Genomic DNA, 24,034 nt, shown 5'->3' with positions numbered 1-24,034 from the left:
GTGTCAAGGCAGGCATTTACCTGGCAGAGAGCTGGCAGGTAACTAAATAACCCATCGGATGAGCCAGCAGGCTTGTGTCACGCAGAGGAAGCACTGTAGCTAGTCAAAGAGAAACCCCGGGGTAAGCCACTGCCACGTGGGTGCCCTTTGTCCAGCCACACGTGGACGTGCCAGCCTGGCCAAAGCTGTGGCCATGCAGCAGGTGCCCTGCGATAGCTCAGCCGGCTGAGTGGAGGCCGGCAGTGGATGCTCAGCATGTGCCCTAAGGGGGCTGGTTCGAAGGAGCGCTGCCTGCCCGAGGCAGAGCAAGAGCCGAGAGGCAGGGCTGGCCGGTCTCTAGGCAGGCAGCGCCCTCCCGCCGCAGAGGAGCCAACCCTAACCCTTTTCCCGCCCAGGAGGCCGGGCGGAGGCTGGGCCGGCACGAGGGAGGCTCTGGGGACGCTGGGAAGCGCCGGGCCGCCAGCTTGCTCTGCTGAGCTCACAAGGCGGCCGGGCGCCCTCCCAGCGGAGCCAGCGGGAGCTGGGCCCCTAACCCAGCCACTTCTGGGTTTTCAAAGCTGCCCCGGGCTCCTTTCTACTGCGGGGCTATTGGGGCCCACAGCCACCCCGCGAGTTCTGGAACCAGTCTGCAGGCTGGCCCCTACCCTGGGGGCGCGGGGGCCAGAGGCAATCGCCCAGAGTTGCTCACCGGCCCTTTAAGGCTGGGCTGAGCGGCCCACGGAGCCTGGCCATGGGGTAGGGCTGTGCCCTGGGAGGGAGACCCAGCCCCCCCAGGTCCTGGCCCAGGGCCTCGTGAGCAGCAGGACGGCCCCCCACTCCCTCGGCAGGGATCTCTGCATGGGAGAGGCTGCTCCTGCACCCACCCTGGCCACTTCCTCCCTGGTCTGGCAGGGCAGCTTCCCACGTGCTCGTGGCGTCCTCCAGTACCTCGGGGACGGCCTCTCCCTCGCAGGCGGCGGGGTCTCCGCTGCCCTCCCCTGGGACGAGGCAGGCGCGCTCCTCTGAGGTCCCTTGCCCCCGGCAGCCAGCCCGGACTGAGCCGCTCTCCTGGCTTTTATACCTGGGCTGCAGTCCCAGCATGCCCAGCAGGGCTGTGGGGGCGGGGCTTCTTCAGCCAGGTGGGCCTGATTGGGCTCAGCCTTCCCAGTGTGGGGCTGGTCCACCCCATCACAGGGGCCTTCACGTGGGGGTGGCCAGCAGAGGCCCAAGCGCCTAGGCCACGAGGCTGCAGCCTGCTTGGGGTCTCCAAAGCGACGGAGGCTCCTGCCGGCTTTTAGTTACCTGGGCCCGGGGCTCCCGGAGGGTCTTGCTCACTGTCGGCCTTAGAGCCCTGGGTGCCACGTGGCTGGGCAGCCTTGGCCGCCAGCTCCCACCCCAGCCATCACCCGGCAGCCCCTACGCCTCCCCTGGGGTGCCCGGCCTGGTCACTCCTCGCAGGTCGGCCCTTGCACCCTGCCAGCCCCGGCTTCTCCCCAGCTCGTCCGCGGGCCCCCGAGCCACGGCGTGGAGGTGAGGCCCGGGAGCAAGGTGGCGCTGGGCTCTGCCAGTCCCCCGCTCAGCGGCCTGGCAGAGCAGGGCTGTGGCCCCGTGAGGTGTAGAAACAGGGGACGCGGCTGCCTTGCCGGCGTGAGGGATGTGCACGTGGGAGAGTCGGTCCCCGGCTCTGCCGCTGGCTGCGTGGCCCGTGGACGTGGCGCTGGCCTCCTGTGCCAGGGGTGGGGGTCGAGCCCCCTCTGGGCCGACCAGAGAGCCACTGCCTGTCGGTTACCAGGGAATTTGGCTTCCTTTGCGCGCTGCGTGAACACTTGGCAAGGACCCCCGCGTGGGCACCGTCCACGGCCCAGGGCTGCCAGGCCCCGGTGATACAAGCGCCCGTGGCAGGGGCAGGCTGAGAGCAGCGACTGGGACAGCGGCGGAGGGAGCCGGGCTCTGACGGAGCCGCAGGGGCGCCTGAGACAAAGGGGTTCAAATGGGGGGGCGGGTTAGCGAGCTGGGTCTGGCCAATTTACAGGAACTGCCAAGGCCCGGAGCTTGGTGCTGACCAGGGCAGTCTCGAGGGGGGCACGGGACCTGGGGCAACCTCCCTCCAGTGCCCCAGGGGTGGGGTCCAGGGCAGCCCCCCGCCACAGGACCCGCCCTTCCCCAGCTCTGCCCCCTCCGCGGCTCCGGGGCTCACAGGGGCCTGGCGCTGCGGCAGCAGGGGCCACCTGCCCCCATTAAGGGGCTGGGAGCTGGGGCAGCCCGGCACCCTGTTCCATTCCCCTCCTGGCCTGCAGCACCTCGCCTCTGCTTCTCGGGGGGCCCACGGGCGTTAGAGGCTGGGGCTGGGCAGCAGGTGGGTCCCAGCTTATCCCCCCTTCACTCCCATGTTAGCGGCCTGAGGCTGGCGCTGCGACCGTCAGGGCCCGGCCGTCCCTTTGGATTGGACCCCAGGCACCCGGCCACTCCCTGCCGCCTCGCACGCGTGCCCGCCTGTCCCGGCTGCCGACTGGGGGGATTCCCGGCTCCAGGAGGAGTGCCCTTGGGGGTGCCCGCGTGTGTAACCGCCTGGGCCGGCGCACCGGTGGTCTCCTGGCGGGGTAGCGGGACCCTGCTGGGCTCAGCGGGCCCACGAGTGAGACGCGCACCCGGGGGATGTGGGGAGCCCCGCCAGACATCACCTCCCCCAGCTAGAACCAGCGCGCTGGGCAAGCCCCCCGGGCCAGGCCCCCGGCGCGTGCAGCCCAGAGGTGGGGCTCGCCGGCTCCTCACCCCGCCCCGGGGCCTTTAGCTGCAGCCTCACGCTCCCCCAGCCGAGCTCCTTTGGCAGCTGCCCCCGGGGGGGGGGGGGTCAGCACAGTGCAAGGGGGCCTGCAAGGTGCGAGACTCGCCCCTCGGCCTGTCCCTGCCTCACCTCCTCCTTCGGCAAGCGGCCGGGGGGGCTCCAGCCTCACCCCCCTGCTGTGAGCAGCTAGGAGCCCACACGGTAGCCCAGCTCGGAGCCGGGAGCCCTGCCAGCAGGCCGCCTGGGAGAGGGGTGTCAGGAGCCTGGGGACAGCCAGCCTCCAGCTGGAACCCGCCCCCCATGCAACCCCTAGGAATTCTGCACCTGCTGCATTGGGAGCCAGGCCTGGGGGCTGCAAACCAACTTGATGGGGCACAGGAAACCTGCCCCCCCCATGCTAAGAGGACACCCAGCTCACTCAGCTCACGCCGGACCAGAGGTTCAGCCTGTACAAAGCTGGCTGGCGCCCTGCCCTGCGCTTGCCCACTGCCCTTTCAAGAGCCCAGCTGTGTCTGGCCCCAATCAGCTGAGTGACGGGGGGAGGATCGGGGCAGCCCTTGCTGCCCGGAAACCCTCCAGCCCAGCACACGGCCAATGCACCAGGCGAGAGGCAGCCAGCAAATCTCCGAGCCGGCAGAGCAGGGGCACTGAGGGCAGCCCAGGGGTTCTGTCACGTTACTGGATTTTGAGGGGAGCAGCCAGATCACTGCAGTGCCCATTGGGGGGGGGGGGGTTGTTTGCCCCAAAAGTTGGTCCAAAGGGAACCATGTGAGGTGCCAAACAAAAGCTACTGTCTACTGAGTCTGTGTCTGCTCTTCATATACCTGTATGAGGTGTGTGTGGAGTTAGGAAGATGTGCTCTGTCTGGAGACTGGAGTGTCTATCTGGGGTTGAGCAATGGGCGAGAAAAGCTCAGCCTATGGACATGCTAATTAGCAAGCCACCAGGAACAATAGGTCTCTTAAATACCAGAGACCCACCTGGGAAGGAATCTAGGTGCCTGGCCACTGACCATGTGACTGTCTCCAGCTTGGAAGAAGCCAGGGAGGGATATAAAAGTGCCATGTGGCCGACTCCATCTTGGTGTCCAGTTTTGCTCCTGACCCCAGAGGCAGCTTTGCAGGGATCAACGAGCCGGAAAGAACTGTGGTCCCGTCCTGACATAGGATGTACACCAAAGACTTTTAAGCCAGCAGTTATAACATCTCTGCCAGAGCCTGCATCGAGAACTGGGAGACTCGATGCATGTAACGTAGGACACTTTAACAACCTTACACTCATGCTTTTCTGTCTTTTAGTAATAAACCTTTAGAGGATAGATGCTAAAGGATTGGCCCTGCGTGATATGTGGGTAAGGTCCAGAGGGTAAATTGACCAGGGATCTGTGGCTGGTTTCTTGGGACCGGACAGAACTCGTTTGGGGTAGGTGAGATTGGGTTCTAAAACCCCTCACCTGGGGGCAGGCCCGGGGCTGTTTGGGGCACGGAGAGAGCTGGGGTGTCGGAGGGTTTTGCTCACGAGGCTTCTGGCTGGCCAGGCAGGCAGCTGGAGCGCTCTGTGCAACTGGTTTGTGGCCTAGTTGGGAAGGTCTCCAGTCAGGGGCTGTACAGAGCCCCTAGTTTGAGCAATTCGCCCTGAGCAGAGCCCTGAGCTGTGCCCACACCCGGCCCGGCCCATCACAGGTTCCCAGGCCCCCCAGAATCAGGAGCCAAACTCGACCCACTTAGCGTTGGTTATGTGCACTGTTTACTGCAGGATTAGCGCTGGAGCCTTTGGAAGACGCGTTTCCAAGCTCAGCTGTGGGCGGTTGAGCTACAGTCCAGCTTTCTGGCGAAGGCGGCTGAGAAGCTGCATTTACACGGTGACTCCAGGGCCCGGGGGTTTACAGAAAACACCAAGCGGCGTAGGATTCGCGATCCAGCCTCACAAGTTGGCAACACAGAAACAGGAGCAGAGACCATCGTCTGACAGGCGGGGGGCGAGCACACAGGCTGAAGGGTGTCTCCATCTGACAGGTGGGGCGACGGGTGTCACCGTCCGACAGGCGGGTGAAGTGTGTCTCCGTCTGACAGGCGGGTGAAGTGTGTCTCCGTCTGACAGGCGGGTGAAGTGTGTCTCCATCCAACAGGCAGGGGCCCAGCGCGCAGGCCGAAGGGTGTCTCCGTCCAACAGGCGGGGGCCCAGCGCACAGGGCGAAGGCTGTCTCCATCCAACAGGCGGGGGCCCAGCGCGCAGGCCGAAGGGTGTCTCCGTATGGCAGGCGGGGGCCCAGCGCACAGGCTGAAGGTTGTCTCCATCCAACAGGCGGGGGCCCAGCGCGCAGGCTGAAGGTTGTCTCCATCCAACAGGCGGGGGCCCAGCGCACAGGCTGAAGGTTGTCTCCATCCAACAGGCGGGGGCCCAGCGCACAGGCCGAAGGGTGTCTCCATCCAACAGGCGGGGGCCCAGCGTGCAGGCCGAAGGATGTCGCCATCCAACAGGCGGGGGCCCAGCGCACAGGCCGAAGGGTGTCTCCGTACAGCAGGCGGGGGCCCAGCGCACAGGCCGAAGGGTGTCTCCGTATGGCAGGCGGGGGCCCAGCGCACAGGCTGAAGGTTGTCTCCATCCAACAGGCGGGGGCCCAGCGCACAGGCTGAAGGTTGTCTCCATCCAACAGGCGGGGGCCCAGCGCACAGGCCGAAGGGTGTCTCCATCCAACAGGCGGGGGCCCAGCGCGCAGGCCGAAGGATGTCGCCATCCAACAGGCGGGGGCCCAGCACACAGGCTGAAGGGTGTCTCCGTATGGCAGGCGGGGGCCCAGCGCACAGGCCGAAGGGTGTCTCCGTATGGCAGGCGGGGGCCCAGCGCACAGGCTGAAGGGTGTCTCCGTCCAACAGGCGGGGGCCCAGCGCACAGGCTGAAGGGTGTCTCCGTCCAACAGGCGGGGGCCCAGCGCACAGGCCGAAGGGTGTCTCCGGGTGCCCTCGCTTTTGCTGCAGCCAGCGCAGGCCACGCAAGGCAGCCCCAGGGCAGCGGTGAGCTCTAGGTGGCCGGCACGCTACAAACACGGTTAGCTCAGCGGGCAGTGGGCCACTGTGCGCTAGGAAGAGGCCCCGGGCAGATGGCTGCTGGCACTCTCAAACTGCCTGCGGCTGCCGGCCTGGCCTGGCTCCCCCCGCACTGGGGCAGGGTGGACCGTGTCCATGTACGTAGCCCCCTCACACCCGGGGCCCAGGCGCCTGCCCTCCGACCTCCCCATGCTGAGCAGGGTCAGTCCAGCTGCAGGGGGATGCACGCCAGTGGTGCAGCCAGGGGCAGACAGCCCCGTTTCCACGGCAGGCCTGCGCTCTCTCTCGCAGCCCCGGGTCGCTCGGCCCGCGTGGAGCCGGTCCTCGGGGCTCTGCTCTGCTGGAGCCGTCCCGGCAGAGCGGTGGAAATTCATCCTGTCCGTGGCAAGAGAGGCCACCCCTGCCCCCGGAGCCACGGAGCCAGAAAGATTTCCTGCGCTCGCCCCTCTGGGCCCGGGGGCGCTAGGTGGAGCGCTGACGTCCTTCGGGCACGGGAGGCGGCAGGTGAGACACGGCAGGGGAGCCGGGGCGGTGGAGGACACACGATGACAGGCAGCGGGACGTGGCAGCGACACGGAGGGCAGGGCCACGCTTCCTTCCCGTGGAGCCCTACCGGCCTGCGGCAGGAGAGAGCCGGAGTGGGCGAGGTGAACCCAAAGCACGGCCCTCCCCAGAGCCACTCGTGGTCCTTGGCCTGGGCCCAGCTGTCATGGGCCCTCCCCGGACCCTCCCACGTTCCGCAGGCCGTACGCTCCAGCGATGGGGGAGAGGCAGTGACAAGTGAGAAGGAGGCAGGGTGAGGGGACACAGGCCGGGTGTGGGTGGGGCGAGGGTGGGGGATGGGGAGGGCAGGGTTCAGGGGTACAGACAGTGTGTGGTGCGGGGGGCGGGGCTCGGGGGCACAGGCGGTACAGGGGGCGGGGCTCGGGGGCACAGGCTGTGCGGGGGGCGGGGCTCGGGGGCACAGGCGATGCGGGGGGCGGGGCTCGGGGGCACAGGCCGTGCGGGGGGCGGGGCTCGGGGGCACAGGCCGTGCGGGGGGCGGGGGCACAGGCGGTGCGGGGGGCAGAGCTCTGGCCCCCGCTCTTTGGGGCACTTCCTGTCCTTGCTCCCAGCCTGGGTGTGACACGGGCGCAAGCCGCAGGCGGGGATCCCCTCCAGAGGGGGGCGCTACTCACACAGCGCGCCGTACAGCAGCCACATGACCTTGGCGCAGTTATCTAGCAGGGCTTTGGGCCGCACGGCCTTCCAGCTGCTCCCCGCATTGGCGAACAGCCCCTGCTCCACCACGTCCCAGACCAGCGCGTCCACGTTGCCCTGCGGAGACAGCCCCTGGGGGGTAAATGGCCCGTTCCCTGCCCGCTGCCTCCGGCTGCCCAAACAAGCCAGTGGCGCGCCGGGCGGGAGAGCCCCGGCACCATCTGCTCTCGCGCTGCCTCCTGGCGTGGCAGTGGCAGGCCTGGTTCCCGTCTCGCCAGGAGCTCAGCACCCGTCACTGGCGACAGGGCCAGGCCAGGTGCACACAGAGGGACACCAGCCCAGCCCCCGCCCGGGGGAGCCATTGGAGGTTGAGTGGCCAAATGTGCACGAGACGCAGGTTCGATTCCTGGGCAAAGCCACAGAAGCCTTGCGGCGTGGGACTGCCTAGGAAACACCTCGAGCTCCTCCCTAACGGCCACTAACATCCAGACACACTGCACAGCTTAGTCCTGGGGGGGAGCGGCAAAGCCAGGGAGGAGTCCCAGGGCACCTGGGCAGCGCTTTCAGCATCAGCTGTTACCCTCAAATGCGCATGCCCTGACACAGCCGTCAGGTGCCTCGCTGCTTAGGTACCGGGAGAGAATTTTCTGCCACATTGGAGGTGATCTGGGTACAGGATTCCTGGATTATGACAGTCCGGTAAGAGAGGCCTCCTCCATCCTTCTCTCCTGCACAGACATGCACCCAAAGGAGGGAAGGACAATCACAGAGTTGTCTACATCAGAGTGCTCAGCTCGTAGGAGCTGAGGGTTTCTACTAAAGTAATCTGCTAGGTTCAGAGTTAATCCATCATTAGGGTTCAGAGTTAACGCCACATTGTGCTGGCTCTGCACCATTCACACCTCGTTGCAAAGTGTTGGAGGCCTATCATTTTGGCATGACTGATGCCACCAACTGCTTGACGGTCACACAGGAGGACCCCATAGCTACAAACCACGTCACCCCGCATGAATACGCAGCCCCCGTCTGGAGCGGAGTGAGCTGTGAGCCGGCAGCACTGCGAGAGGGGAAACAGTGACGCGGCCAGGGGAAATTCCCAGAGTGCGGGAGACAGGCGCCCACGCTGGAATTTAGCCATGACCCTGAGGTCCCCCCCCAACGCATGTGAAACTAGCGGTGGGATCTGTAACGAGCACTTTAGTCAGCACACTGGCTTGTGTCTCTGTGCGGCCGCTCCGCGGGGTTGTACAGAGACAGGACGCTATGAAAAAGCCGCTTGCATGAGCTGGAAATCAAACCCAGGCCTGTCCAGGAGCAAATCCCAAATTCTGCCGCGAAGCCGCCGCTAGGCCACTCCTTGGAATCGCTCTCCCGCCTGGGGGCACCAGCCTCTCGCGCGGGGGAGGACCCCTCCCCCGCCAATGCAGAGAAATCAGATTTTTGCGCGGGGGGGGGGGGGGGGGGGGCGCTCCGTGGCAGGGCTGGGTTTGAACTTTCCGTTTATCTGGGGGCCCCGGCCTGTTCTGGGCGCTCTGCATAGAAATCTGAGCAACAGGCCACGTCTGGCTCGTGGCCAGAGACAGCAGCCTCAGGGATTTTTGCTCCATTTCCTACAGCCCACCCGGGATGAGCAGGAAACAATTTGCAGAGGCAAGAGCAGGATCAGGCCAGGGCAAGCCCCGGGGATTCGGAGAGGCGGGTGCCGGGGCTTTCCTGAGCTCAAGCCCCTGGCCAGAGCAGCAGGCTGCTGTGTCAGCCAGCGGGCCACAAGCACAGAACCTGGCCCCCGCTCCGAGCAGGCCTCGCCACGTTACGGCAGAGCAGCCTGGGGGCCCAGGGAAGGCTGGTCAGACTCCTGCAGGGAAAAGCAGGGGGAGAAACAGCCCGATGGAGGGGCCCGTATGGTAAAAGATGCAGCCGCAGCCTCCCCAGCTCGCTCCTCAGCAGGGCAGGCAAAGGAAAAAAAAACCACTGCATTGGCCGGGAATCGAACCCGGGCCTCCCGCGTGGCAGGCGAGAATTCTACCACTGAACCACCAATGCACAGGCTGCAAGGGAACGCTCGCAGCTGCCTGAAACCTTCAGTAAGGCAGGCAGCCACTCCCCTCTGCCGGCTGCTTGGGCATCGTCCGCTCTCGCCATCGCCACGGGGCCGGCACGGACCGGCTCGGCAGCCAGACGGCAACCTGTGCAGACAGCGCCACCGTGGGGAGGATGCGAGCTGCCCCCCGCCCCTGGCATGATGCCCCTGCAAGCTCCACGCCGCCCCCTGCGAGCTGCCCTCCTCTGCCCCCTGCAAGCTCCGCGCCGCCCCCCACGAGCTGCCCTCCTCTGCCCCCTGCAAGCTCCGCGCCGCCCCCCACGAGCTGCCCTCCTCTGCCCCCTGCAAGCTCCGCGCCGCCCCCCGCGAGCTGCCCTCCTCTGCCCCCTGCGAGCTCCGCGCCGCCCCCCGCAAGCTGCCCTCCTCTGCCCCCTGCAAGCTCCGCGCTGCCCCCCGCGAGCTGCCCTCCTCTGCCCCCTGCAAGCTCCGCGCTGCCCCCTGCGAGCTGCCCTCCTCTGCTCCGTGCTGCCCCCCGTGAGCTGCCCTCCTCTGCCCCCTGCGAGCTGCCCTCCTCTGCCCCCTGCAAGCTCCGCGCCGCCCCCCGTGAGCTGCCCTCCTCTGCCCCCTGCAAGCTCCGCGCTGCCCCCCGTGAGCTGCCTTCCTCTGCCCCCTGCAAGCTCCGCGCTGCCCCCCGTGAGCTGCCCTCCTCTGCCCCCTGCAAGCTCCGCGCCGCCCCCCGCGAGCTGCCCTCCTCTGCCCCCTGCGAGCTGCCCTCCTCTGCCCCCTGCGAGCTCCGCGCCGCCCCCCGCGAGCTGCCCTCCTCTGCCCCCTGCGAGCTCCGCGCCGCCCCCCGCGAGCTGCCCTCCTCTGCCCCCTGCAAGCTCCGCGCCGCCCCCCGCGAGCTGCCCTCCTCTGCCCCCTGCAAGCTCCGCGCCGCCCCCCGCGAGCTGCCCTCCTCTGCCCCCTGCAAGCTCCGCGCCGCCCCCCGCGAGCTGCCCTCCTCTGCCCCCTGCAAGCTCCGCGCCGCCCCCTACGAGCTGCCCTCCTCTGCCCCCTGCAAGCTCCGCGCCGCCCCCCGCGAGCTGCCCTCCTCTGCCCCCTGCAAGCTCCGCGCTGCCCCCCGCGAGCTGCCCTCCTCTGCCCCCTGCAAGCTCCGCGCCGCCCCCCGCGAGCTGCCCTCCTCTGCCCCCTGCGAGCTCCGCGCTGCCCCCCGTGAGCTGCCCTCCTCTGCCCCCTGCAAGCTCCGCGCCGCCCCCCGCGAGCTGCCCTCCTCTGCCCCCTGCAAGCTCCGCGCTGCCCCCCGTAAGCTGACCTCCTCTGCCCCCTGCAAGCTCCGCGCCGCCCCCTGCGAGCTGCCCTCCTCTGCCCCCTGCAAGCTCCGCGCCGCCCCCCGAGAGCTGCCCTCCTCTGCCCCCTGCGAGCTCCGCGCCGCCCCCCGCGAGCTGCCCTCCTCTGCCCCCTGCAAGCTCCGCGCCGCCCCCCGCGAGCTGCCCTCCTCTGCCCCCTGCGAGCTCCGCGCCGCCCCCCGCGAGCTGCCCTCCTCTGCCCCCTGCAAGCTCCGCGCCGCCCCCCACGAGCTGCCCTCCTCTGCCCCCTGCAAGCTCCGCGCCGCCCCCCGCGAGCTGCCCTCCTCTGCCCCCTGCAAGCTCCGCGCCGCCCCCTGCGAGCTGCCCTCCTCTGCCCCCTGCGAGCTCCGCGCCGCCCCCCGCGAGCTGCCCTCCTCTGCCCCCTGCAAGCTCCGCGCCGCCCCCCGCGAGCTGCCCTCCTCTGCCCCCTGCAAGCTCCGCGCTGCCCCCCGTAAGCTGACCTCCTCTGCCCCCTGCAAGCTCCGAACCGCCCCCCGCGAGCTGCCCTCCTCTGCCCCCTGCAAGCTCCGCGCTGCCCCCCGTAAGCTGACCTCCTCTGCCCCCTGCAAGCTCCGCGCCGCCCCCCGCGAGCTGCCCTCCTCTGCCCCCTGCGAGCTCCGCGCCGCCCCCCGCGAGCTGCCCTCCTCTGCCCCCTGCAAGCTCCGCGCCGCCCCCTGCGAGCTGCCCTCCTCTGCCCCCTGCAAGCTCCGCGCTGCCCCCCGTAAGCTGACCTCCTCTGCCCCCTGCAAGCTCCGCGCCGCCCCCCGAGAGCTGCCCTCCTCTGCCCCCTGCGAGCTGCCCTCCTCTGCCCCCTGCGAGCTCCGCGCCGCCCCCCGCGAGCTGCCCTCCTCTGCCCCCCGCGAGCTGCCCTCCTCTGCCCCCTGCAAGCTCCGCGCCGCCCCCCGCGAGCTGCCCTCCTCTGCCCCCTGCAAGCTCCGCGCCGCCCCCCGCGAGCTGCCCTCCTCTGCCCCCTGCAAGCTCCGCGCCGCCCCCTGCGAGCTGCCCTCCTCTGCCCCCTGCGAGCTCCGCGCCGCCCCCCGCGAGCTGCCCTCCTCTGCCCCCTGCAAGCTCCGCGCCGCCCCCCGCGAGCTGCCCTCCTCTGCCCCCTGCAAGCTCCGCGCCGCCCCCCGCGAGCTGCCCTCCTCTGCCCCCTGCAAGCTCCGCGCCGCCCCCCGCGAGCTGCCCTCCTCTGCCCCCTGCAAGCTCCGCGCTGCAGCAGGTGGGGATACCTCTAGCTGCACTGGGACCAGCTGGCTGCCCCCCAGGGACAGTGAGGTCGAAGGGAGCAGGCTGGGCCTGAAAGCGGGGGCGGGGGCGGGGGCAGGGGGGAGTTGCTGGGGCCCAGGGGCCAGTAAAGCCCAGCAGAGAGCAGCCGGTGGCGGCAGGCTCTGCCCCCCAGGCCTGGCTCTCTCCCCAGCCTCTCACTGATTTCCAGGCTGCCCCACACCCAAGCCCTGACTCCAGGGCCCTGTTGCCACGAATGGTGCTGGGCACAGCGGGGCCGCGCTAGGCGCTGTACAAACCAGCACTGCGGTGTGTTGGGGGGAGGGGTGCCCGGGGGGGGCCAGGTGCCGACCCCCCCCGCACAGTGTGCGCCTCGGGGAGCGCGTCACGTGCGGGGTGCAGAGAGCCAGGCACGCAGCCCCCCGCCTTTGTGCACGTCGGGGGGGTGCGTGGACAGGAGGCGCCCCCAGCGTGTGGCACAGGGGCACGGGCTCGCCATCGCCCAGGGCCCCCCGCCTCTGCCCGCACACAGCCGCGTGGGGGAGGGGAGCTCCCTTGCCAGGTGTCCGGGGCACCGCAGCCCGTGGGGGAGGGGGATCTGCTGCTCTCTGGGGTGCCAAGGGAGGGGGGAGGAGGGACTGAATGAATACCCCACCCGGCACCTCCCAGCCTGCCAGCCTAAGGGGGGGCTGCCCGCTGGGGCCCCCGGCCTCCCCACCTGGTCGTAGCTGTTGTACTCCTCCTCCAGATGTTCAAAGAGATGGAAGAGGTCCCGGGCGTACTCCCAGGATGGGTGCTTCTCCGGCAGCACGGCCAAGACCTTCTTCAGCACCTGGACGTTGACGCTGACCCACAGGAAGCGCAGGGACGGCTCCCCCACGCGCTGGACCCGCTGCAGAGCACGAGGGACAGGGGTCACGCTCGGGGGGCAGGGTCCATGCGGGACTGGGCCCCAGAGAGCACCCGACACCCCACCCCAGCCCCTGCGCCCGTCTCCGGCTGCTCTGCCCTCCCCACTGCCCTGGGCCCCAGAGAGCACCCGACACCCCACCCCAGCCCCTGCGCCCGTCCCTGGCTGCTCTGCCCTCCCCACTGCCCTGGGCCCCAGAGAGCGCCCGACAGCCCACCCCTACCCCTGTGCCCGTCCCCAGCTGCTCTGCCTTCCCCATGGCCCTGGCTGGTGCTTCCTTGGGCTTTGTGCTACTGTGACCAGTGCTCTCCCCTAGCCCCTGGGAAGGCCGGATTCAGCCCTGGCAGCTGCCCCCACACCCCAGCCCAGGGCATTAGCAAAATCCACCCCCCCACTTCTGCAAAAGTTCAACTAGGCCGCAAAGCGCCCCTCTCTCCCCGGCACTCGGACCCGGCATCCAGCCTCCGCAGCTGCTCCCTGCTGGGAACTGGGGTGCGCCGAGCCCCCTGCCGCTCCCGCACATCGGCCACTCCGGGGAGCCTGGCCTCCGTGCATGGGGAGGGGCACTGCTGAGCGCCCCGCAGGAATAGCCCAATGCCCAGGCCAGGGGGCAGAGGCCTCACGGATTAGAATCAGAGTCACAGGCCTGGCAGGGGCCCGGAGAGGTCACGTGGGCCCGGCAGGACCAAGCACCGTCTAGAGCAGGGGGCTCCGGGGAGCTCTACCCTGGGCCCAAGGGCTCCGCGAGCAAATCTTAACTTTGCTGCTCACGCTCTGGCTGTGTTCTTGGAACAGGGACGGTCTACGGACCCCGCGAGACCCGACACTCGTGTTCTAAAACTGCCTGTTGCCGGGCACCTGCCGAATTAAAGCCGATCGTCTTCTAAGGTTCCGCCACATTTTCTCAGCCATCCGTCCAACCTGCCCTGAGATGTCTCCAGGGATGGAGCCTCCACAGCTCCCCAGGCCACTTAGCCCAGTGTTTCGCCCCCCCGACAGGCAGGAAGTGTTTCCTAACGTCCAACTTCAACCTCCCTTGCTGCAGTGTAAGCCCCTTGCTGCCTGTTCTTAGCCTCTCGGGATAGGACAATTATTCTCCCTCCTCCTCGTAACCCTTTCCCTCCGCCAGCGGAGAGGCAGGGAGGGATTCCTAAGAAGCTGCAGGCCGGGCCGGCCGCCCGAGAAGGCCCCACCCCCGGGGCCTCGGCCAGCGGGGCTAAGGGGGCAGTTGTTCGGGGCGCCCATAGAAAGAGCACGGACCCCGTGGGGGTAAGCGGCGCGAGGCTGGACGCGAGCTCTGTGCACCTTACCAGGCTGGTAATATTGGCCGGCCTCAGAACCTCCTGGAAATGGACGTTCACGGTGTAGTTGATGGGGAAATTGTGTTTCTGCAAAGGCAAGAAAAAGCAAACCCTAGAGGGGAATGGAAAGGTTCTCTGCTCCCTGGGCCCTCCCGGGCTGTGCCCCGAAGCAGCGACCGCTCCTGTCCCCTGCCTCGGCGGGGATGCCCGTTCCGTGCCAGGCATCTGGGCCGTGTCACTGAAAAACGAGTGCGGGCTGTAACCCCAGGATCAGGTGTGTGGCCACCTAACGCCGTGGCACACGCCGCGGGCACGGGGACCTTGCTGCGCCAGAAGCGCAAGTCCCAACCGCTCGAGCGAAAGGAGACTCGTCAGGAGCCGCCTGCAGTCTAGGGCCTGTGACACGCAGCTGAGCAGTTCTGACTCTGCCCGCTAGAAGGCAGCGTGGCGCCGAGGCATGAGTCAGCGCAGCACCAGCTTGCCCACCCGCCCGCGGGGCCGCCCCGCCCCCCCAGAGGTCTGGAAAGAAGCACCGAAGAGTTTGCACTCGGCGTGTCTGCTCATGCCGCTGAATCCGGGCTTGGGAATGCCTCGGCAGAGACGGTGCTGACAGCAGCGGGGCTCAGCTCCATAGAGTGCCAGGGCTCCTAGCTGGCAGCTGGAATGGGCCGTCTGGGAAGTCCTGCTCCCCTAGAAGGGGAGATGGCGCCGATGCCACCCCCCCCGCGCTATGGGCAGGGCCCGTGCTGCCGCCACACGTGGGCCTGGCCTTGGGAGCCCCGTAGCGCGGCCGAGCCCCGAGGGACGGCCTTACCATGTACTGGAGCCGTCGCTGATAGGCCAGCTTGTCCTGCAGCGCCTGGATGATGGTGCATTCCCTCTGCATGGCAGCCTCCAGCCCCAGGACAGCCGCCAGATCTGCAGACCCCCGCCGGGGGGGGAAGGGACGGCGTCAGGCCAGCGGGTGCAGGGGGCCAGGCCACCCCAGCTCACGCCACGGGGAGAGCCGGGGGCATTTCGAAGGGGGGAAGCTCTCCGGGCAAGAGGACTGGCCGTGCCCCACTGCTCGGGGTCCCAGGAACAAGCGGGAGAGTGGGGACAGCCCCGGACTGAGGCTAAGGGCCCGTCTGGGACCCTGCCAGAACCATGGCTCCCGCCCGCTGGGGCTATGGCCAGGGGGTCTGATCGCCAGCGTCGCCCTCCCGCCCCAGCTGGGAGCTCTCGGGAGCTGGGCTCAGCCCCCTGCGAGCCCCTCTGGCCACCCCGGCTCTCCGGACGGAGCCACTCCTGAGGCCCCCGGCAGGCAGCGGAAGGGGCTGGCACAGCCAGGGGAGGCCTGGGGAAAGGGGCCTGTGGGGAGGGGGCTGATCCTGGTGCGCGCTAGGCCGGTCCTGGGCATGGGAGAGTGGGCGCCACGGTACTCACAGAAGACGGGCGCGTAGCCCAGCTGCATGCTGACGGCGTGTGTCTGGGCAGCGAGCGCCCCAGCAACCCGGTCTACATGGCCAAGGCGACCTCGGCAGGAACAGCCCCCGACGGGACGGGCCAGTGACGGCAAGGAGACAGGCCAGCGGGCGCCCCGGGACGCTGGAGCTGGGGAAGGCCCTGACGGCCAGTTCCTTCCTGGGCCAGGGGCTCGGCCCACCTCCCTAGGGCACCGTGCGCGGTGGTGGGGTGCAACACAGCTGCCACGGTACTCCCACCACAAGGGCCAGGAGGCAGGAACCCAGCCCCGCTACACGGGGGCTGCAGGGGACTGGCTGGAGGCTGCCCGTGCGAGCGGTGCTGATACGATCCTCAGTCCGAAGCAGGGCTCTGTAACGGGAGACGAGTGGTCACGCCAAATGGAGTCACGGTGAGCCGAGAGGCCGGCGCCCCCGCGCAGCCCTGGCCATGGAGTGCCGGGCTGGGTGTCAGGGACACGCCTGGGGCAGGATGGGAGGGGAGCTGGCGGTAGGAAGGGGCTGGGTGTCACGCCTTCTCCCTCTTTGTGGGGGACTCGTTTGGGCCCCACCATGCCCCACACCAATGTTCCTCCACACCCCTCCAGAGGAGTGGGCCCTGCGGTTTGGGGGCCTCTGCCCCACGGATTTCCAGTGCAACAGCGGCATTCCTGCATCACAGGTGGAACATGCACCGATCATACAACAAACATCTGTAATGCTGATTAGACCCGGAAGAATCCGGCCCTTCTGCCAGTATCCCCCATTACCTGCCCTGCTGGCTCTGCTCAGTGTTCTGTGATCTCTGCTGCCCTGCAGGCAGGCGCCCCTCCCCTGTCAAAGCTCCGGGAAGTGTCTGGCAGCTGAGTGAGCTGCTCCCTCTGGGGAACAAATCATTGGACAGCTCCTGTTCTGCCCGGCTAGGAACCCAGTGGCCGGCAGACTGCTGCTGCCGGGGGAAGGCTGGAAAGACGGCTGTGCTGCTTGGACATGCCTCAGCACAGTGAGCTCCCAGAGCCACAGGGGGATCCCCAGAAGCGCAGGGATCAGCTCTGCCTTCCCACAGCATTGTGGGATGCTTCCCCACAAGGCTTTGCTCTATCAGCAAAAAAAACCCAAAAAAACCACTGTTTCACTTTTGGCGACTTCTGCATGTCGGCAGTGCGTTCATCCCCGAACCCGCCCTGTGTCGACAGAGCCTAGGGAAGGCGGCAGCTGGGAATTCTTGCCCTGAGATTCCAGCTGGTTCTCCCAGCCGGTGGAACGGAGAGAGAGCTGGCAAAGTCCCATCCGCCCCCTCTCTGACCCAGCCGTTTGCCTGCATCGGCGGCGGGCTGGCTTGCTCGGTGTAAGCTACTCAGACAGCGTCTTGGGGCTACAGAAACACGCACCTGGCTCGGGAGCTTCATCACGGGGCAAACAAGCTTCATGTCCAGCCCGGCGACAGCTGAGATCGAGCCCCGGTGATTGGAGTCGCTGAGCTAAGCTGAGCCGTGTGACGGGAAAGCAGAGACACGCGCTGGCGCCGTCAGGGGCAGAGACTGAAAGGAGCCTGTGCCGGATGGGCGCTAAGGCAGCATGTCAGAGACGCTACGGTGCACTGAGTCCATGCCAGATGAGAAAACAGCAATGACGTCCAGAAAGCCTGGTGCAGCAGGTAAGAACATCAGGACGGCCAGACTAGGCCAGACCAATAGTCCTAGCCTGGTGTCCTGACTTTCGACACAGGCCAGCCCCAGGGGGAGAGAACAGAGCAGGGAATCCTCCCGTGATCCCTCCCCCGTCACCTATTCCCAGCCTCTGACAAGCAGCGCGCTCCGAGTATGGGGTTGCATCTCTTACCATTTTGGCCAATAGCCATCGATAGACCTGCCTACCATAAACGTAGCTAGTTCTTTTCTGAACTGAGATACAGTCTTGGCCTTCACCACATCCTCTGGCAAGGAGTTCCACAGGTTGACTGTGCACTGTATGAAGCAATACTTCCTTTTGGTTTGTTTTAAACCTGCTGCTTATTCAGTTCATTGGATGACCCCTAGTTCTTGTGTTGTATGAAGACGTAAATAACGTTTCCTTATTCATTTTCTCTACACCAGTCAAGATTTTGTAGATCTCTATTACGTCCCTACTTAGGCATCTATTTTACAAACTAAAAAGTCCCAGCCATTCCTCCCACTCCTGTTTAACTGGTTAATGTTAAACTTAGCGTTTAATCGGTTAACTAAATGGGATTTAACATCCCTAGTATGTATATCATCAAAGCATAAGAAATTATCAGAAATTAGGGCTGTCAAGCGATTAAACAAATTAACTGCACTATTAAACAATACTAGAATACCATTTATTTCATATTCTGGATGCTTTCTACATTTTAAAATGTATGGATTTCAATCACAACACAAAATACAAAGCATACAGTGCTAACTTTCTAGTTATTACAAATATTTGCACTGTAAAAACTAGGGCTGTCCATTAACGCATGTTAATGCCTGTGATTAATGTGTGGCAGAATTAACGCGATAATTTTTTTAACATGTTAATTGCAGGCATGTTAATTGCTGCCGCGGTGTTTCAAAGGGGCAGCACAAAGTGGAGCCAGGGTCAACTGGAGCTGCCCCTTTGAAATGCCACGATGGTGTTTCAAAGGGGCAATGCTGCATTGATCCCGGGGTCAACTGGGGACTCCAGCCGATCCCAGACTCCCACGGTGCTGCGCACACGATTAATCGTGTGATTAATGTTTTGAATCACTTGACAGCCCTAGTCAAAAGCAAAAGAACTAGTCTCTCTCAATTCTCCTAATACGAGCACAGCTGTGCACTCTCTGCAGCATGAAAGTTGAACTTACAAATGTAGAGTGATGTACAAAAAACCAGCATTCAAAAATAAAACAGTCAAACTTGAGAATCTATTCAGTCCTGCCTCTCGCCCACGCAGACAAGTTGATGTGCATTTGTAGGAACTAATGCGGCTTGCTTCTTGCTTTCAGTGTCACCTGTGCTCACTTCAGATTCTAACCCTTGGGTGGAGAGCTGTAGCTGGCTTGGGGAATCTCACGAGTCCCTTCTCTGCACTTGGTTAAATCTGCAGCGAAAAAGTTCTGAAAATGAACGTGTGGCGGGTCATCACGCGTGAGGGATGCCACACGAACACGGGTAGGACACAGAGCAGCAGCCACACAATTCTTCCCCCAAGGAGCTGAGTCACAACTTTAATTCATGCATTTTTTTAACGAGCATCATCAGCCTGGGAGCATGTTCTCTGGAATGGTCGCTAAAGGGCATAGCGGGCACCTAAGTATCTTGCTATGCCAGCCGCCACCGTGCCATGCGCACGCCTGCTCTCCCCTCGGGAAGCACGGTCCGGGAGCAGCATTAACTCCCGCAAATGTACACAAACGTGTTTCTCTCAGCGGTTGGCTGAGCGCGAAGTATGCCTGGGTGGAGCTGCAGGCGCTGCAGCTTGACACTGTTGTTTTTGAGTGCCGTTCATGGAACAATCGACATGTGTTAGTTGCACTTTCGTCATAGAGCCGTGGCCGGGCAGTGCTTGTATGAGGGACTCTGGAAATCCTAGTTAGCATTCTTACCGTTCAAATATTTGGCGCACGAATAACAGAACGTGAGCAGTGGCCACTCTGGGTCTGTGCGGGGACTGAAACGGTGCAAAGCCATCCGGAATGTGCAGCCGTCTCAATGGGGATCCCACTGTTGAGCTGCGATGAATTGCGAGCCCTTTTTGGAGTTAAGGGCGGCGACTGACAGGGCTGTGCTGAGCAGTGGGCTCGGGAGCCACCCCGGAGGAGCGAGGCAGCCACAATTCAATGACTTGGCTGCATGAGGCTATGCCAAAGGATTCGGCTCAGGGACCCCGCGAAGCCCACCAGAGACGCCGGGGCCTGTATTCTCCAAGTGCACGGACGAAGGGTACAAAAGCCCAAACCAGAGACGCTCCTTTGCCTTGCTCCTCGCCCACTACGCCCCAAGCCACCGGGACGTGAGAGCCTGAAGAGTCCAGCGTGCCCAGGGTGAAACGTGCACGCTACGCACCGCAGCCTCCGGCGGGCTGAGAAAAGACCCGCGCTCCAGTTGTCGCTCTTCTATCCGCTGAGCGTTTCCCCCGCGCGCTCGGCATTTCTTTCCTTTCAGGAACTCACGCCGACTTTTTGCCTGTCCCTGAAGACCAACTTACAGTCTTTCCGGTGTGGTCCGACTGATTTCACGGTGGGTCTTTGCTGGGGAGTTTGCCTGGCGCGTTTGGTCAATTTGCTCCGGGGTTTTTCCAGAGCAGGGGTCCATGCACGTTCCATTGACGAAGTGGTGAGCCAATTAATAAACGAGACGGCCTGTTCCGAAGGTGCCGTGCTGGGATCTGGGGGCATTTGCCGAGGGACGCCGGGTGATTCCCGGGAGACCCTGGCGCATTCGTGCAGTCTAGCTGGGTACCGGCGCTGCATGCGGAGGCGCTGGGGGTCACAGCCCAGAGGGGTTCGCTGCTGGCCGCTAGCAAAGCCCGGCGAGAGACAGCCCAGCGTAGGGAGTTAGGGGCCCAGGCTGCACCCCAGGGATCCCCAGACAGTCATCACTGCACCACATTCCTGTGCGGCTTATTGCACCAATAGCTCCATTCAGTCCCAGGCTGATCTGCCAGGCGAACGTGTCACCTGCGCGCCCTGCCGCGGCGCTGGAATTGACTGGGACTCCCCTGTGAGTGTTTCTCGCCACATCCCGCCCGCACCTCACCACCTGCCAGCCTCTGCTGCTTGCTGACAGAGAATCCCCGCCAACAGACCATCCCCCAAGGGACGTCCCTGTCCCACGCACCTGTCCCTGCCCCACTGGCTTCCCCCCACCCTTGGCGTAAAGCTCCGTGGCCTGTTTACTGCCAAGTGCCAACAGTCCGGCTCCCCTTTGGCAAGGCTGAGCCTGGGGGGAGGCGGAGCGTCCCAAAGGGTCCACCGTTCTGAACCAGCCTAACCACCCCCCCTGCACCATCGTCTTGAGAGGCAGCCCTTCGGCGGGCCTCCCCGGCCCTGCGCGGGGCACTGGAAGCATTTCCGAGCGGGTGGGGTGCCCGGGGAGATCCTGGCCTATAACCTTTGACCTCGCAGCCTACGTTTGGCCTCCAACGCGTCCCGGGCCACCGGCTCCCCCCAGCCCTGCACAGACGTCTGTCTAGATGCCAGCCCTGCAACCTTTACTCCCGGCAAGTCGCCACGTGGGGCTCCCGAGCCTCACAAACCCAGCCGGCTCTAGTTCTGACCACGGGCTCTCCCCTGACCATTGGCTTCTCTCTCCCCAGCGCTGGGGATGCGCTCCCCCGGAGGGATGTCCTCGTGCGAGAGGACCCCGAGACGTCATTGGATGGAGAGAGGTTCCCAACCGGGGGGGGGGGGCGCTGGCGTTCCATGTGAGGTTCTCCTCCCCCGAGACTCATCCTCAGCAGCCCAGAGGCTGCCTGACCAGGGACACAGGCACCGCTGTGCCTTGGAGTCTCACCAGGGTCTCCCTTCGCTCCTCCCGTTCAGCCACCCGGCCTGCGAAGTCCGTATGCGGCCTCGGAGGGCCCGGAGCACCTTGCACCGAAGGCACGCGGACGCCCCCCTCCGGGGCCGCCCGTCCTACGTGCAGCCCAGGCCGTGCAATACGCTGGACAGCCCCTCTGTTAACGCCCGCTGCCCCTGCCTGGGAGCTGCAGCCGGCGCGGGAAGCACTCTGATCACCCGTCCGGTCACTCCCTGGTTGCTTTCCGCTGGAGCGTGGCAGAGGCGTGGCCGGGGCAGGCGTTCATCGCCAGCACCGGGGAAATCACATTTCCAGCTGACACCCGCTTCCTTCGGCAGCCCCAGGGCGGACGCGCTCACAGCGGAGCCTGGCAGGCCGGCCGCCTCTCGGGCTAGCCAGGCTCTGGCGAGACGCAATGTGCGCCCTGCACAGGGCAGCTGCACCCCCCCAGCACCAGCCGCACTCCCGCCTCGACCGTCCCCGACAGGCTGGCTCCAAAGTGCCCCTTCACTGGGCATCGACACAAGCCACAGGCCAGCCACAGCTCAGGGTCCCTGCCCTCCCAGGCTGGGCAGAGACGCTGGCTCTTGGTGACCACACCAGGACTCCTGGGCCGTGCTCCCTGGAAGCCCAAGGCCGCCCAGCTGATTAGCAGAGCACCTGCAGCTATGTCTGTGTTTCTCCTGGTGGTGCACATCTGCACAGGCCTCAGTGCACACAACAAAATTAATTCCACGCACGGATGGAAAAGATCAGAGGGAACATTGCTCTGGAGGAATCAAATGGCTATTAAGTCTGGTGAACTTGGAACAGCCCGGGCACTGCAGCCAGGGCAGTGCCGGCCTCTGTCTGGCTTCGTTCTACTGCCCAGAACTGTCTCGGAACTGGGTGTTAGTTCCAGTGACAAGGCAAGAGCCTGACAGCGACTGCAGCCCGGGCAGCCTGCTTGGGGAGGCTCGCTGAGGTTCAACCCAGCCACCTGATGTCAAAGGGGCATCAGCTCAGGCAGATCCCTCTGCTGAAATAACCCCTCCCGCGCATCCAGTGCGTCTCCTCCGCAGAGGTCAGGAGTGCCGGGCGAAGGTTACGGCACAGGTGGGGAAACCGAGGCACAGGGCTATGACTCACCCAACGGGCCAGAGGCAGGAAGAGAAGGCAGGTTCCTGAGTCGCAGCCCCTAGGCCCCCTGCCAGCCTGCGCGCGCCCGCAGGGGCCTGCGACAACCCGTCTGGAGCAAGTCGGGCAGCACCGAGGTTTCCACGCCGGCAGGGGAGGGAGCTGGGCTCAGACAGGTGGGGCCCGGCACCTGGATTCCCCAGGACTGCAATCAGCAGGCGCCCGGGGACATGGCGGCTGGGCTCTGTGACTGCACCCTCCCCTCTAGGACAGGCACTTGGCCTCGTCTCCGCCCACCCCGCGCCTGCCCGGCCTGGCTTTGCTCCCTGGGGACGGGGGGGCTGCTCCCCCACGTCGCTGGGCTCAGACGCAGTTGGTGGCTCGGGGCGAGCCTGGGCACAGAGCAGGCCTGGGGAGGTGGAGCCTGGCTCTTTGCACGGGGTGGGTCCCGCAGCACGGCCCACGCCCCCGGAATCCGGGTGCACCCCCGCCATAGATCAGCAGCCTCTAATAACCTCCAGGATACGAACAGCTGCGTGACGGACTGGCCAGGCAGCCGGGCCCGGCGGGAGCTGCCAGGAACCCAGCGCTCGGCAGTGGAAACAGAAACGCCAAAGCAACTCCATGTCTCCGCCTTTGCCTGGCCTCCCTCCCACTTACGCTAACAGCTCCAGGGGGCACGGATCATACTCTGGACACCAGCCCCAGGGGGGCTCAGGACTTTAGCTGTGGAGGGAGAGACCGTTCCAGCCCCAAAGCTTCCTCCGTGGCTAAAGTCCTGAGTCCCCGTGTGCACCTCCCACCCCGCCATGCTGAAACCAGGAGTGGAGCCCCCACCCTGCGAGGCTGAACCAAAGCCCAACCTCCCCTCCCCCTGCCTGAGGGTCAGGAGCTGCAACCCCTCCACCCCGTGGCTGAAGCCCCTTGCATCTTGCTCAGAGTTAGGACCAGCTCAGAGCTAGCCCCATTCCCCAGCGGGGGGCGGGACACACTGCGGTTCTGCTCAGCCTCCCGCCCTCCTGGATTGCGAAAATCAGCACAAGCGAAAGTCGGTCAAACCGGGTTTTTCTGCCTCCCATTGACGACATTTCATGGCCTGGGGGACAGATAGAGCAAAGCACTGTGGGTAATCATCCCAGAGGGCAGTGCGGTGGGAAGGCAGGGCTGATCCCTGCATTCCTTGGGATTCCCCTGTGGCTCTGGGAGCTCCCCGAGCTGAGGAACGTCCAAGCAGCACAGCAGCCTCTCCAGCCCTCCCCCTGCAGCAGCAGCCTGCCAGCCACTGGGCTCCTAGCTGGGCAGAACAGGAGCATCCCAGTGGTTTGCTCCTTGTTCCGCAAAGGGAGCAGCTCTCTCAGCTGCCAGACACTTCCCAGAGCGTTGAAAGGGGAGGGGTGCCTGCCTGCAGGGCAGCAGAGATCACAGAACACTGAGCTGAGCCAGCAGGGCAGGCAATGGGGGATACTGGCGGAAGCCCGTTCTCTGGAGAAAACACACAGCAGAGTCCACTGTGGCTGTTTGTCGATAACCAAGGGAGGGAAAAGACAAAAGTCTCTCACGGGGCTGGATGGGTTTTTTGCCCAAACTGGGTGTTTTTCCCAACAGAAGTCGCACTGCGGAGTAAACGCTCTTGCTGTTTTGTTGCAGGTTTTAGCGACAACACGCACCAGTGCAGACAAGGCCTGGATCCCAGGCCGTCCTGAGTTCTTGCTCCTGGGAACGGCCCCGCCTGGGGGTGATGGTACCACGTGCAGGTGTGAGCAGTCACCAGCACGAGGGCCGCCCAGGTGCATCCGCTCTCACGCCCACAAGGAAACCCTTCCTCCCCTCTCCGCCGGCTGAGCTGCCCGTACTGTTCCCATCCCGCCGCCCCAGGCCAGGGCACCAGGTTGAGAGACACGGCCAGCCAGCTGCAGCACTGGCTGGAAGCCGGAGCAGGATCTCTAGGGCAAGCCAACACCTAACCATCAGCCTCAAACCTCGGCCCGGCCCGTGCACACTGTGGGCCGGACTGCGCTGGAAACGCCTTTCGCTCAGAGCCCTGCGGGCGTGAACCTGGGCCCACGGCGCAGTCTGAGCAGAAGGGCTCGCTCCAGCCCTGCCCGGCCCCAGCGCTAGCGACAGGACCGAGGGGAAGGA

The 24,034-nt window shown here is 65.4% G+C and overlaps 2 protein-coding genes and 1 non-coding gene across 7 annotated transcripts in view; all 3 read right to left on the bottom strand.

Annotated features, from left to right (window-relative positions):
* The window catches only part of CFDP1 (craniofacial development protein 1), a 192,089-nt gene that overhangs the window by 95,942 nt on the left and 72,113 nt on the right, over positions 1-24,034 (bottom strand). The window lies entirely within an intron of this gene.
* The window catches only part of IL34 (interleukin 34), a 28,504-nt gene continuing 8,957 nt past the window's right edge, over positions 4,488-24,034 (bottom strand). For 3 of the 5 annotated variants that reach the window (XM_075940604.1, XM_075940601.1, XM_075940602.1), the window contains exons 2-7: positions 15,259-15,648; positions 14,648-14,751; positions 13,843-13,920; positions 12,341-12,514; positions 6,990-7,128; positions 4,488-6,428 (exon numbers count right to left, since the gene is read on the bottom strand). In XM_075940604.1, coding sequence (XP_075796719.1) covers positions 6,421-6,428; positions 6,990-7,128; positions 12,341-12,514; positions 13,843-13,920; positions 14,648-14,751; positions 15,259-15,286 — 531 coding nt within the window. In that variant the 5' untranslated portion in view covers positions 15,287-15,648 and the 3' untranslated portion in view covers positions 4,488-6,420. Of the gene's footprint in view, positions 6,429-6,981; positions 7,129-12,340; positions 12,515-13,842; positions 13,921-14,647; positions 14,752-15,258; positions 15,649-16,666; positions 16,921-24,034 lie in introns of those variants that run through there. The other 2 variants (XM_075940603.1, XM_075940605.1) reach the window with 2 other exon arrangements.
* On the bottom strand, positions 8,984-9,054 carry TRNAG-GCC (transfer RNA glycine (anticodon GCC)). Its single transcript has one exon. It is a non-coding gene; the product is annotated as a tRNA-Gly (tRNA).

The sequence above is a fragment of the Pelodiscus sinensis genome, chromosome 12 (genome assembly GCF_049634645.1).
Source record: "Pelodiscus sinensis isolate JC-2024 chromosome 12, ASM4963464v1, whole genome shotgun sequence".
Lineage (NCBI taxonomy): Eukaryota > Metazoa > Chordata > Testudines > Trionychidae > Pelodiscus > Pelodiscus sinensis.
This window is presented reverse-complemented; position numbering and strand designations above follow the sequence as displayed.